Below are 14,974 nucleotides of genomic sequence, written 5' to 3' on the forward strand. Positions count from 1 at the left end.
TGTATTTTTATAATTGAAGTCGTTGAACTCGTACGGCGAATAGTGTTGTTCGATTGGTTTAATATAAGCGCGGAAGAAAGTTTTCTTTTCTTTATAAATTCCTCGAGCGCCCTTCGAGTGATCGCAAAAGTAAGATTCTATGGAATAGAATTACTTTTCACGCTAAATTGTTGTTTGTTTTAATTTGCCCAAGTAAAAATGAAGTAATAAACATTGCGAAATCTTGCAATCAGACTTTCAGTATTTATTTTCGAGATTTTACCCAAGCTCGGGATAGTCGTGTTAGAATAACGTCGTGGGGGATGATTAGAAAGCGATCGTTACAGCTTCTAAACGGAGATTACTTATCCGTAAGATTTCACCGTTACCGCATTATCTACGAATGATAAGCACGCGTAAATCTTGTTATACACTTTTTCAAACTTTAGTTATATCTAACAGATGTTAACTAATTGTCAAGAATTACTTTCCATCATCTTTCACTCTCAACGAATTTGTTTTTGAATTTCATAGTACGTATAATAGGACGCAGTATGAATTAGATTACAAGTTGATACACGTTTTTCCTTGTGAAACATATGATCATGATTTCATCGATTTTTCAAGATGGTTGGAAATGTTTGATCGAAAACGACCATCTACGAGGCTGAACTTTCCACGTGATCGCTTTCACTCGTTTATCTATTTTCCTGTTAAATATAACTGAAAAATCTTGTGCAAATTTTGAAAATCTGAGTGACAAATAATTGGAAAGGATAGACGTCTGTTTTCTCTTAAAAGCCTGAAAGTAACAAAGCTGAAAGGTATATAACGCGATATAAAAAGGCAAATAAATTAAGTGAAAAGTTTTCTAATGGAGACGCGAAGGAAGGAACGCACGAGCGACTGATGATATTTCATCCATCACGAGTCAGTGTCGGACGCTCTGCGAACGTAGCAGATTTCTTTTTTTTATTCTCCTCCTCGCTTTGACTAGCATAGGGATGAACTGCTCTAATATATCGTCTAAAGTGCGAGGACGAGTGTCCTCCGTTTGAAACACGATAGGGATATCGAACGCACACGACGAGTACAGTTTCACAATGGAATTTGAGTAATTCGAGAAACTTTATTCTTAAACAAATTTTAATCAAACTAGTAATAACGGAGAAAAGAAAGTTCAAGGTATACGCGATTCGAAAAGCATCATAATTTTATAAGATAAAATATCAATTCTATAGCGTCAAATGTACTAATCCAATAAGAGTGGCAATGCTAAACTTTCTTTTGTCTATCACTGTAAGTTCAAGGCTATCCAGCTAACCTGATCCAAGCTTCCCACGATCCTATACCTACGTTTCCCTCGCCACGACCCTGAATCAACAAACGTATTCTCACATTCGCTCCGCAAGTGCGTGTTATTCTCGAAAATGTGGAACGACAGTCTCGTTCTTGTTGGTCGCGTTTTGGAAAGCACGTCGGTATCGATGGGGCGCGGTCGCATGACTTAACACTCGTGGAGTCGCGTTTTACTCGCGTCTTAGGCCGCGGTGCGCCGGGTGAACGCCTAGCAGAGAAGAAAGTGTCGATTTCCCCCGAAAGAAAAATACCCCCTCGTCGGCGTGCTCGACTGTCCGTTTCGTATCGGCACGCCAAGTCTCGGCTACCCAATCCGTTTTCATCCTCGCGGAGATTCCACAGCTGGACGCGCGATCTCTTTCCAGGGCTGGAGCCAGTCGGTGGGAGGCGGTCGTGAGTCCACCGGCGATTATGCTCTTTTTATCTTGTATAAAAGAGAACAGTCCTGGACGGACCTCCCGCAATTTGTCCGCACCGGTTGGAGCATACGGAGCACATCGTTTGTATTTCGATTAGTTGCAAGATAACTACGCGGACACTTTACACGTCGTTGTACCCTCGCGTTCGGATTTATTATCGATACGACCACGAGTTTGAGGTTTTTGTTTGATTCGGCAGGTTTTCTCGGGAAACTTGCAACATGAAGTATTCGGTAAGTGGATCTTGATTATTGGTGATTTAATTAACGGAATCAATTTGGCATTAGATCGTAGAGTTATGGTGAGGGAATAAGGTTTGAGGAGAGGTTGAAGTAATATTTAGAATGGTAAGGGGTGGTTTGCGAAGGTTGGTTTTGTTTTGTTAGATTGTGTTAGATAGTTACAATTTGAGTCTTTCTAGTCTGAAGTTTCAATAGGAATGAGGTCTCTGCATTTCACCAGTATATTTGCACTGCTTTTGTGGTGTTTGTTTTTATACATATTTCAGTATTATAGATCTTTTTAATTCCTCGGTAAAAAATGGGCTAAATATTTTTTTTGTTCTTAAGAATTTTGTTCTCAGAATTATCTGAATTAAGAATTACCTGATTACCGTACTTTCAATTGCGAATCGCTATATTCATCGGGCTTAAATATTTGAATTTTGAGACTTTGAACTTCTCCAGTTTTCATGATTTATGTGGAATGAAGTAATTTTAGATTGTGGCTAAGTAGTGTAAATAGAATGTTCAGTACTATAGAAGAGATTGATTTTAGATTGGCTCCGATGTAGGTTAAAACATCAATCAAGATCAACACACGCCTCCGTACTTTTACATGGAAACTTTTAGTTCTTATTGCACGCTCCGCTATCTTTGCGTCGTAGATCGCATGATCGAGCACATTGGTTGTTGTCCATCCACAGAACAGCGATTAATTTTTCTTAAACGCGTCTTGCTAAAAATTTCTGTTCGAACAATCCTATTTCTACTCTTAAATTCTACCCTGTAATTGAATATAATTTTTGTAAAACCTTAGTATCATTGTATGTATACGCAACAAATCTTTATTTTTAATAAAATCACAGTTTGACTGGTGCCAGTCATTGTACGTAATTCAACTCGTTCAATCCATTAATCTTCGATCTATGTTTACTACAGGCTTTCTGCATTCTCGTGCTGACGATCAGCGAGCCTCTACTCGTCCACTCCGTGTAAGTATTCTCGTGACTAAAGTATAACTCTCGTTACCAGACCGTGTCGAGCTCGAACTCTTTATAGCACGACACAACTTACAAACCTTCCCACAGACCATAATTATTAGAGCACGGATTTTTACATATTTTATTAAATATCTTTCGTTTCACAGCAACAGGGTGTTGCTGATGATTCCACAGCAAACCAGGCGCATGGGACCGCCACCGTGGCAATCTCCTTTACCGCGTTCCAGAAAATCGTACGCCAGCGAAGTTCATTATCACAAGTATCATGGTCCTCCCGTACACTATCACTCGAAGAAATCTGTGTACGGAAGTTCATCGTTTCCTCATGGAGGAGATGACTTCGATCAAGGCTACGAACATGTGAACCACGTGAACATTCCTTATGGCAAGGGCATCAGTCATGCAGTTTCGTACGGAAAGGGTTACATACCTTACGATCGGATTAAGGGTAGCGTCTCGTTTAATCGTGAAAGGTGAGAATGCTGTATTTAAGGATAGGACAGGATTTCATTTCGCACCCTTCTTTCATATGCTTATTTACCTATTCGTGTATTCATTCATTTATTTATTCATTTCTTCGTTTCAATGATGGGGATTCGTTTATCGAGAAATATAAGTACGTGATATGGGAAAGAAGAAGATAAAGTTAATAATAATAGTAAAACTGAAACACGTTGGAAGTAATAGAATTATAAAAATCGTAAGAACGTGTTTACCGAGTATTTGCAGAAAAGTATTCGTGGTCCATGTTGCGAATCCATATTTGCTTGTTCGTATCATTTAACGTCATGGTTCGAGCGCAGAGAAAAAGGCGTTGCCAGAAAAGAAGCGCCCTAGTTTCTAGAATTCTTTCACAAAAGGCAGGACGAATAAAGAGAAATATATGTCAAATATACATAGCCAATTTGTATTTCTGATAAATTTGCATTCTCCAGTAATAAATTAACTGAAGAGTAGTGTTTCAACTAATTGGATTACATTAAAATTATGAATTAATCTTGACATACTGACATTTAGATATGAAAACACAGGATAAATCAGTTTCAAGTTTGAATTCTCAGTAAAATAGATGGTACCGCCCGATCGTGCCTGACTACTGGCGGTACATTCTACTGCGGCCAGTAGAACAGCATTCACAATATCAGGCCAACCGTTTCATTTACTCTATTACAATTTGCAGAATTAAGAGCAATATGTATTCACGAATGAAATTCCAATATAAAAATTGCATTTTAGAAGATTCTATAATATTCATAAGAGACAGTATTTTATTTTCTGTATCTATAAAATATTCAGATTACGAGAGCTGTGGCCAGTTCTTCTGGGAACAACTTTGCTATTTTTGAAAACAGTGTTAGCGCGTTTGTCATCTTGTTTCGTGTAAATCCGAATTAAATATTTCACAACGATTTATCAAGGCTATTTGTAGCTGCTTTGATAAGCACCTGTCACCGTTGTTTTCTAAGTTTCTAAACGAAAATTCAATAGAATTTCGATAAAGATAAAAATAGATGACTTTCTTGTGTTTTTTTCTAAACAATCATTGCCTCTACAATTACACGACTGGAATTGATCGAACATCGTTAAACAATTACGCATTCTCTCACGCACTTTCACTGGTCACACGCACTCTAACTACTTACCACAAATCATTCGAAAGCAGAACAGCGTTTAACTGCCTTCGACGTTCCTAACACCGTCGCTATTTCACTGGCATTCTTTGACCATTACACTCACCGCAGGAATCCAAGCTCCCAAGAGCACAAGTACACGTCGGAATCGGAATATTCGTCGCCACCGTTCTCCTCACCCGACGCCCAGTATTCACCTTCGTCGTACGAGTCTCCGCAGCAAGAGACCTTCTTTCCGGATGCAGAGACAGCCTTGAACTACAACGGGAGGCAAAGTGACCGCAAGAGACTCTACTCTTCGAGATCCATCGAGAAGGACCTCGTTACGAACAATCCGATCGACCTCGGCGCCGCCACGAACAAGGATCAGATACTCCTGCTCCAGCAGAAGGCTACCGATCTCTACAAGAACATCGTTTCTCAGCCGCAAGGTGGCGTCCTGTTACCATCTGGCATTCCATCGGCCACTATCGGTGGCAGCAAAGAGGGAATCGTGTTGAGAGACACAATAGCTTTAGGCGAATATCAACAAAAGCTCCAAGAGATGACCAAATCCTGGCCACAGTTTTTATCTAACGCGGCTACAACTTTGGGAAACAGTTATCAAAACCAACAGGTTAGCGGGAGTTACTCGACGGCTGGCTCTACAACTCCTGGTTTCAGTGGCTGGTCAGTGAATTTTGCTCAGCCGAAGCAAGGTTACGACGTTAAGGAGGACACTATGGAACCGCCGGTTGATTTTAGGAATATGCCTATTCAGAGTTCGCCTTATCATACGTTCCCTGTTCCGATGAACGTGGTGCTTCCGGCGCCCACGCAGGCGGTTCATGGTTAGATAGATTAGAGTTGTTTCGTTAATTTAGATACTTTTACGGGTATCGTTGGTGGAAGAGATACAGCGAGATGACGAGATCGGGTTCGTATTAAAGTTTGTATGTTTTGATAAAAATTAATAATTTGATTCCAATCCAAGATGTATGGGAAGGGATAAGGAATTTGATACCACGTTTAGGATCGTACGATGTTGGTTCAATTATTTCTTTCTTTGTATTATATATTCAAAGAATTTTGAATAATTTAGAACTTGGAAGGCAGATTCCAGGGATACATAATTTGTTACTCTCTAAATCACAATGGAGGAAGAATGCGAGAACAATGTGCGTAGAGGATGAACTTGAGCATCTCGCTTCATCGTTTCCACTAAGTATAATACAATGACATGCATGGAGGACGAATGCACGGACCCATGTGCAATTAGGTTACGAGTGCGGAGGATACGGAGAAATTTTGAAATTCTGCGAAATGATTCTCTTGATTTCAGTTTTGCAGGAATTTTATAAGATCGTCGTGGTATTTGAACTGCATCGGATACCGAGGAGATTAGGTTCACTGACCAGAGAACGTCTCGAGAGTTGCAATTGTCAATGTGTATCTTTATACTTCGATGTGTGGATGTTTAAAGAAATTTAATAATTTACTTGTTATAAATGTGAATGTCTAAATTTATTAATGATTTCGAATATAATAGCACAGGTAAATGAAATGCAAGAAAGTTCGCAACTTGTATCGTAGCGTAATTCTCGTATGGCTTCTAATATGTTCCTCGGACATCGGTGAAAGTAAATCTTTCTTTTATTCGCTTCATCTGGAAAGTTGCTCGAAAATTACAAGTTACATTCTGTATCTTTTGCAGCAGACATATACTTGAATGACGTATCGTTTGAATTGTACATATCGGAGGGCGAGGAATGACAAAGATCCTTATTTTTATGTTCTTAACGTTAGAATTAATATTATTGCGTAGCTTAGAATTATTATAATTTTAGCGGCATCTCTTTTAGCGTTTAGATGCTCAACATTTGACACCATTAAATCGATTCACGAACAACAATAACTTGTGAACAACAATTTTTCAACTATGACATACATACACACCTTGTACATATACGAATAAAATCGGATGTTCTTTCTTTTCCCAAAAACGGAAGGAGATCACTGAAAAAGTGATCGTAAAATTCCAGTAAAAGTGAAATACATAGTCTACTTTCCTTTACTGCTGTAATTGAGATTGCCAGAAGCAAAACTGACCGACTCCACTTTTTGTGAACTTGTCGATTTCATTGCTACATGATCATACAAGTCTCCACACAGGCAAACGTCATTCGATAAAGTTTCAAACTGTGTGAATCGTCAAATATCTCTTTTACGTAATTCTATTACGACCTTGAAATTTTCATGTCTCAATCTCACTCTCAACTTCGTTTCAGCAGATTTTTAATATTTTAAAAAAGATCTCTGACGTAAAATTTCGCGCTTCCATACGTTCTTCAAACTTAATGTTAATTATAAATTTTTTAACTATAAGAAAGAACATAGAACAACGTAAAAGTGCCGAATTGAAGATGAGAAGAACGTAGCAGGGTTACTTTATCAAGTTCAAATACTGTTTTAAAATTCTATGAAAACTATTGAAACAACTACAGGCAACCGTGAAACAGGCTCGATGTAGCGTCACGGTTCAGTGATCAAGACGGATGAAACGATCGGCTGGCAGCCTCGAACACGAATAAAACAACGATCGAATGCCACGGTCGCGAGGACCACATCTTCCTCGTTTACTTTCACTTCGAGGTCCGATGACCGGCTGAACGTTCGAAAGTCGAGAAAGTCGCTCTATCGCGCGAGGATGCGAGATCCTCTTGATCTTTTCAACTCACCGCCTCCACCTTGCCTGTCGCCCGATCCTCTCGATTTCTGGGAAGACACTTTATTATTCCGGACGAGTTTGCGTGTAAGCTGAAAGGTCAACGAGCTGGCCTTCCACTTTATTCATGATTCTTTCACGATTTCAGTTTTCCGCGGATATTGCATTGCACGGTAGTATTGCAAATGGAATCAAGGTTTTCACAAATTCTCGAAAATTTTCTTTATTTCGGTGTCCTTCCTCGTGAGAAAGAATTATATTTTTCGTTTGAATTTAGACTTTGAAGAAAGATAAAGAAATGCGAAGCGACCTTTTCATCGATTGATCGTGTTGTTCGTGGTATCTTAAATTGAATTACAATCTTTTGAAATGTTTCAAAATGTAATTTCTTTGTCCTGCTTGCCCTGTTACAAAGAAAAATTGAGGACGATCTTTTGAGTCCTAAGTTAAATTTGATGTGAAAGTGGAGAAAAAAAATTTTGATCAGAAATATTAAAGAACCGTAGCCTTAGAAGCTTTCGATCAAGTATCAAAGTCCATGAACCATGGAGCAGAATTTGACCGGGACATGAATCAATAAAATGCAAAACTTTTCAGAAATATTTCAAAGATTTTTGATCGATCTTAATCATGTCCTAAATTTATTAATAAATTTCACGAATTTATTTTCATTTCTCAAAAGATCTGAAGCCGATGGATACTTTATTTAATTCGCGAAAATCATTCAGATTATTCACCTTAAACTATTCGTTAAATTATTAAGATTTTCTTAAAATTTCTTAAAATTTTCTTAGAACGTTGTAATAGCATATCCACCAAGAAAGTATCGGGAAAGTCATATTAGTTCTAAGCTTTGTTACTTTAGAATAGAGCACGTCAACATAAATTCTGCTGCGACATAGCTACTTAAGAGCTTGACAAGAACAAATAAATAGTTGTTCATCAAGTACAGTTGTCTGAAAGAAAACAGGAAGACAAGAGAGTACAGGTTGAACGAAGTGACAAGGGCCATTTTCTTCTCTAAACGCTATTGGAAAAGCGGAAACAAACTGCGTGTAATTATTTCACTGTAGTAAACGTTGTTCTACGTTCATTTTTCGCGTCATCATCACGGCCACTTTGCATTTCGTGGGAAAGCGAAATTTTTCTTTCCGGTAAATTTACCGGAACACGTGCAGTTTCTATTTGAAATGGAAATGATCAAGGAATATCAGCAAGCTGACTCATTCAGGCGCTGCAACGAATGTGCATTCATTCGCCTAACTGATCGATGATTAAACCAACGAATTGAATTAACGTCGTTGAAAGTTTTTGACGGTGTTCGTCTAGTAAAATGCCAGCGATTATGTAAAGTGAAAGAAGAAAGTTTTCTAAAGGGATGCTCAGATGTTTCCTTGAAATTCGATAAACTTTTATTAGCAATAAAGTTGAACATTTTAATTACCGAGTACTTGTCCTCTTCTGCTAATGTTTCGTAATATACACAGATGACTCAAGAGTAACTTAAGTGAAATATATCTTTATTTTTATTTTCTCGCTTATTTTCGCATACAGAGCAATCTTCTGCCTGCGTCGTGGAAAATACATATAGCAGAGTACAGAAACACAGTCGAATTCTAGTCCAATAAACCCATCGACCCCAAAATTTCTCCATTCTTAACTTTCTTCGTCGATCCGCAACCACGTAGTTTTACCCGGAAGAATTACCGGCGGTTAAAGTACGGACCTCGTACCAGACAAATCTAAATGAAAATCACGTGAAATTTGATACGTATGTAATTTTATATTTAAAAAAAAAGATCGTTCAAATTTCCCCAGGAAATATTGTAAATCTATGAAACTCGAACGAAAAAAGTTATTTTTACTATTCTGGTAGTTTTGTTATTAATCGATGCTTCCGTGAAAATCTGTTCGATCATTCTTCTTGCAGTAACACCGACAAAGAAAAATCCTAGAGCGATCTGGAAAGTGGCAACGTACAAACGACACAGGGTAGAATTTCCAATTCTTCCGTCAGGGGAATCTCTCTGAAGACCGGAACACGAAAATGGAAGAAGTGAAAGGGTATACTGAAGTTACCTCGAGTGCAGAGTCTCGTGCGAATATTCGATCTCTCCTCTTGTCCCTGCGTCGCGTCCTCGTCCATCTTCGCTCCCTGGTGTTCCCTTTTCCGCTGGCTCTTTTCGTGTATATCTCGCCACTTTCTATTTCGTTCCCTGGCAACAGCCGGTCATTAAAACGACCAGCGCGTATAAATCAGCTCGTTAATTATCCAGGAACGGAGCCATCACGCGCGTAATCATCGTGCAACGATAGCAAGGTTGCGCGATGATCTTCAGCGATCTTCTGGATCGTACTGAACTTTAATTGTGAGAAGACTTCCTGGTTTGTGATTTCTGGGGATTCGTACGAGTACTTGATTATAAGGCAGTTAATGAAGATTAATGGACAATTAAGGAGGAATTATAGAATAGAGATAGAGAAACGTAGATGTATAATATAAGATAAGCAGAGTAGATAACTGTAAAAATAGAAAAGAAATAGTAAAAGCAATGGGTAGTGTAATATAGCTACATAATAGAAGAGTTTAAGTTACTTCATTTGTAATATACAGGGTGGTTGGTACAAGCGGAAAGGGGGTGATTCTACGCGAAAAAAGAAGTCGAAAATATAGAATAAAAGTTTCTCGTTTGAGGCTTTGTTTTCGAGAAAATCGACTTTGAATTTTCGCTCGGTACGCGTGCACTTTGTCGCGTCTCGTTATAACGGATCTCACTGTATATCGTTGTCTCGATGGAAAAATTAAAAAAAAAAAAATTAAAAAAAGAAATTTTTTCTATATTTTCTACTTCTTTTTTCGCGTAGAATCACCCCCTTTCCGCTTGTACCACCAGTTACCAACCACCCCGTATATGTATGTACATATAGGAGAGTTTAAAAGAGTACGCATATATGTTTGAACAAACGTTCTGTTCAGTATGTTCCCTTGGTATGATGCTACCTGGTGTTTCTGATGCTACGAACTCGCGAGTCTTTAAAGATTCCTATACCACTTTTACTCTGTCATTGTAGAGAAGTTGATGGGAATTAGCTGGACGAAGAAACATTTCTGAAAGCGAAAGCTGTTTTACAATCTATTGTTTCCGTGTTTGGCTTTGATCGCAAGACGGTTTGCCTATCTCTCTCTTTGCATTGTGGTAATTGATTGTAATTGTAAACGATCTTATAGAGAATAATAAGAGTAATTTAGTATACCTGACGTTAAAGAAAACGAATGACTTAATAAAGAAATTCCAATGATCGTCGTTACGCTTACCCGAGGCGTGCACAGTAATTTCCTGTAAAAAATGTTTGTCAATTACGTAATGTTAATTACCATCATTATCAAGCTCAGAGTTAAGATCGTACAAGGTCGTACAAGGTCAAAATCGCTTTTATGTAAAAGGATGCGAATAAAAGGGGACGCTCACCTTCTATGTCGTCTACCCATATAAAGACCAACTTGTAATTTGCAACAGTAAAACTTGAATCGAAGCGAAATTCCGCGGTGAAATCCTAGCTCGAGCAGTCCTTGAACTATCGAATAGGTGCGGTATCGATTAAAGATCACTTTCTTTCGCACAAGAGTAAACAGTGTTAGGTCGGTTTACGATTAAAAGCGGGATGCCATTCGAAATTTATTCGAACGCTACCGTTCTCTCCGCTCACTTTGCCGCTGCTCTACGAGTCGATCAACCCCATCGAGAATGTCAATGTCGAGATTCCTATTCGGTTTCACCGATCATCGACCGTTTGTCAATGGTCGCATGTGTTTTTAGTTACGACGTGATTGCCTTTGAGTTGAAACGGTTTAACCAATTTGATTCGCCTTTATCTTTAATCGCCGGACGACACTCTAAGCGTGTCTCTATTGCTGCGATTCTACCGAACAAGGTTGCTTCTACGTTTATCGAAGTCTGTGATCCCTTCCTTTTTTCTCTTTTCTTTTATTCTTTTTTTTCTTTTTTTTTTTTTTTTTTTTTTGATCGACAGTCGATGAAGGTACAAGATCATTCTACTTTCACAGCGATAGTTTTCTTAAAACTATTCTCTTTTTTTAAAGTTAATTTTATTTCGCCTGAGAAATGATTCCGTCGATTAGTTGGATGAATGACGCAACTAAAAGAAAAGTACTTTCTTCGCGATTTAATTTCATTTTGTTTTAAGTGTTCAATTCTTCGGAGATAAAAAATTCAAGCTAGAAAATCACGAGTCGTTCAATCATTTAGCACTGACAACATCTCTATTTGCGATATTGATTTTGTTACGCGATGCAACTTTATAAATAACTTTCTTTTAATGCTGACGAGCCGCTTGCCGTTGCTTTCGCGCGTTTAATTTCTCTTGTAATTCGCGCAAGCGTTTTGTGTTAATTAGTCGCTTAAAATTCGTCGCTAATCTAACAGAACCTAAAATTCATTTTTACAAATACCTCAAGAATGCAGATTCTTTAGATGTACCGTTATTGCAGCAAAGCGATTTCCGATCACGTGTTCATGTTACATAAAGTAATCGGTCAGTTCGATTAGAGAGGTTTTGTAGGTTGCAGCATCAAGTAAGAGCACTTCTAGAGAGCACGAAAGTGATAGTCGGTGATGGAGTGATTTTTAACGAAACCAAACTGGTTTCTGGAGTATTTAAACTATTTACCTGCCGGATGTCTTTGTGAACTTTTAAATAGAGCTATTACTCGAAGTAATTGTTTTATACTTAACATTATGCAACGTTCCTTTCCTTATTTTTTTTTTTTTTTTTTATTAACAAATCAGCATGATTCTTCGAACTCCGTATTATGCATTTTATAACACAAAATCGCTTTTTGAACCGTAATAAAAACGTTAAAAGAAGTGCACCATTCTTGGATATATATCATATTAACATTGACCTTACTACTTTCTCCTTGTAAAATTCAAATAATTCATCGAACAATCAAATCGAATATTCATTTGCAAATCTCACAAGGAAACGAAATGTTCTTATAATTCGTTATTTTTGTTGCAAAGCGAAGCCAGTGGCTTTCTTCTGTTTTGCAAAATTTTTACATTTATTTCTCCCATTAAAGAGCGAATAAATTTACCACTGACCAATTTAGCGTCCATGATTAATGGATAGGTCGAGAATAAACGCGATATTAATGTCAAAATTCCGATATTAATGTTTAAATTTCAATTTTTAATCGTCGATTTCGAGGAGAATGAACTGTAACCTTTTCAGAACCAAATTCAGCAAGACGAGAAGAAAATAATTACTCTCATTTTTTCTCAGATTTACATATATGAGCAGACATTGAATTTTAAGACTCTGAAAAATTTCAAATCGCTTCGAAATTAAGATCACTAAATTTCGTATTCCAATATAGCGATTCAAGATTGAAAGAAAGGTGAGTAATCATAGTAATAAACCTCACATGATTCGTACAATACAAATAGTTCAGTGTATAATGCGTATCCTTGAATGTGTCGCGTTCTCTCCGCTCTATTTTATAATGGAACTCAGGGAAAGCCTGACTAGATATCGAAAAAGTTCTGGCCGCCGATTTATGCAACGACCTTCGAGGAAAGTAAATTGATGCGCGAAGACGACGTCGAGCATCGTCGCCTCGATAACGTTCGCATCGTGGCGAACGTAAAGTGAAATGGAAAACGCTACTTTTTGCCAGACCGTGTGTGCACCGAGCGTAGATGATATCTCCCGTAAAACATCGGAATACCTGTTTCGATATTGCACGTGAAAGAGGATGTGAGAGAGATCCAGGAGACAAGCGGATGGAAAAGCTGCGACCAGTTGCAATTCTCCTCTGAACCTTAGAAACATTAATGAACACTTATACGTTTCTACTTTTTTGTTCGTAATTTCTCATCTTCGTAATATATAATAAAGATAAAAATAAATTTATTTATTAGAGTTACGCACAAAAAAGCAAGGTGAAACTTGATACTTGTCTGATAAGTTATGATATCATCGAACTTTCTTTTGCCTACCACCGTATAGTTTCCACTTCTTAAGGGGTGTTTTAAGGAATTTGTTGGATGAATAGATATTTTGAAATTTTATTTTATATTAAAGAGGAATTTGTTGTAATACTGGCGTATCGAGTGTTGGCAAGACTCTTTTACTCTTTTTAAACACATGAATAACTTTTCTCACAAGTTATATCAAAGAAAATATTACGAAAGTAACGTTGGAATTAAATAAATAAATTGTGAATTTGCGAATCACCGAGAAAAGTAGAAATAATTTATGTGTACACCGATCCGATAGTTCTATTATACAAGAAGGAGAAAAAGATTCAGGTATTCCTGAAGGAAAGAATAAAAAGCAGTGAATTGATTTTCTAGTCGTGGAATTGGCTTCGCTCCTAGAAAATAAAAGGCACAATGCAAGAGTGGATTAAGAGATTTACAGCGCTTGTTACGGCTCGTGGGAACTCGACTATAGCCATCGAAATGCCTTCTCACATTCAATTAGAATACACGTGGATTTTTTACGTTCTTTCACTCATTGTACGGTCGATATCGAAGAAGTAGGTTAAATACGGACGTTGAATCCTCTGCGATTCTTTGAAAGTATATCAGTGTTACTTGATAACAATTACTTTCATATTTCTCGTTCATTCGTTCCAATGTTAACAATTCCATTTTTCCTGATTTTAACATATCGCTACAGAGCCATTGATGTTTGTCATATTTTTATTATCTAAAATATTAACACATCAATTTAAGATTAATTTTCACTTTGATGAATAAAACAAACCTTTCTCCGATATATTAGGCATTAATTTCTAGAATTTCCTTCGGCCATACACAACGCTTGATAATCACATTAAACACACAACCAACCGTTTTACACATATATCGACATTCATAAAATTTCATTCGACTGTAATAAATGGCGATTAGATCTTCCACCTGTTCCGATTGCTCAGCAATTCAAATTACCTAACATTCGAAATATTTTAATCAATTCACACTATAAAAAACCACTGTAATTTCTCCAAAGCTGGAATCCTCTCACTGTTCATGAATTATTAATTACCACAGAAACGAGTCCTTCTTTATCAAATTAGAATAAACTTCCATTGAAGTTTCTCAATGAAACACAATGCAATCCGAAGGCGATAGAAATCGAATATAATTTCCAACCTCCAAGAATTTAATTTTACCTAGTTCATCAAATTTGTAATCCTATATAATTTATCATAAATTCATTCTCTTAATTCTCACATTTCAATTCAATTCGATACCGATGCAGACTCAAACGGACAATAGAAAAAAAAATTAGTAAATGTACCCTCAATCCTGCAAAACTCAATTCTAACTAATTCACCATAACAGTCTCGACTCAGAATTTTAGTCACTGCCTCGAAAAGTCGACCAGAAAAGTCCGTTTCTACATCTCCTCTCTGAAGAAGGTCCCAGAAGCTCGGCCATCGGCGATTTCCTGGTTACCCCAGAGGGCAGCAATGCCGAAAACCGCCCGAAGCGCGAATTTCTCTGATGTCTCTGGGTCACGGCCGTTTCTCCATGTATTCACACACGCACACGCGCACACACACACACACACACACGAATACGTACAATACATCGATTGCTTTTGGAACGTGTAGGCTCGAAGCGTGGCC

General features: G+C 37.7%; 1 protein-coding gene across 1 annotated transcript; it reads left to right on the forward strand.

Moving 5' to 3' along the window:
- Window positions 1-3,134: 3,134 nt before the first annotated feature.
- On the forward strand, window positions 3,135-5,452 carry LOC117204499. Its single transcript, XM_033441955.1, has 2 exons — window positions 3,135-3,452; window positions 4,722-5,452. The coding sequence occupies exons 1-2, from the start codon at window positions 3,142-3,144 to the stop codon at window positions 5,443-5,445; spliced, it is 1,035 nt and encodes a 344-aa protein (XP_033297846.1). The 5' UTR covers window positions 3,135-3,141; the 3' UTR covers window positions 5,446-5,452.
- The last annotated feature ends 9,522 nt before the right edge of the window (window positions 5,453-14,974 follow it).

Source organism: Bombus bifarius, unplaced genomic scaffold (assembly GCF_011952205.1).
Source record: "Bombus bifarius isolate JDL3187 unplaced genomic scaffold, Bbif_JDL3187 scf7180000007978, whole genome shotgun sequence".
Classification (NCBI taxonomy): Eukaryota; Metazoa; Arthropoda; class Insecta; order Hymenoptera; family Apidae; genus Bombus; species Bombus bifarius.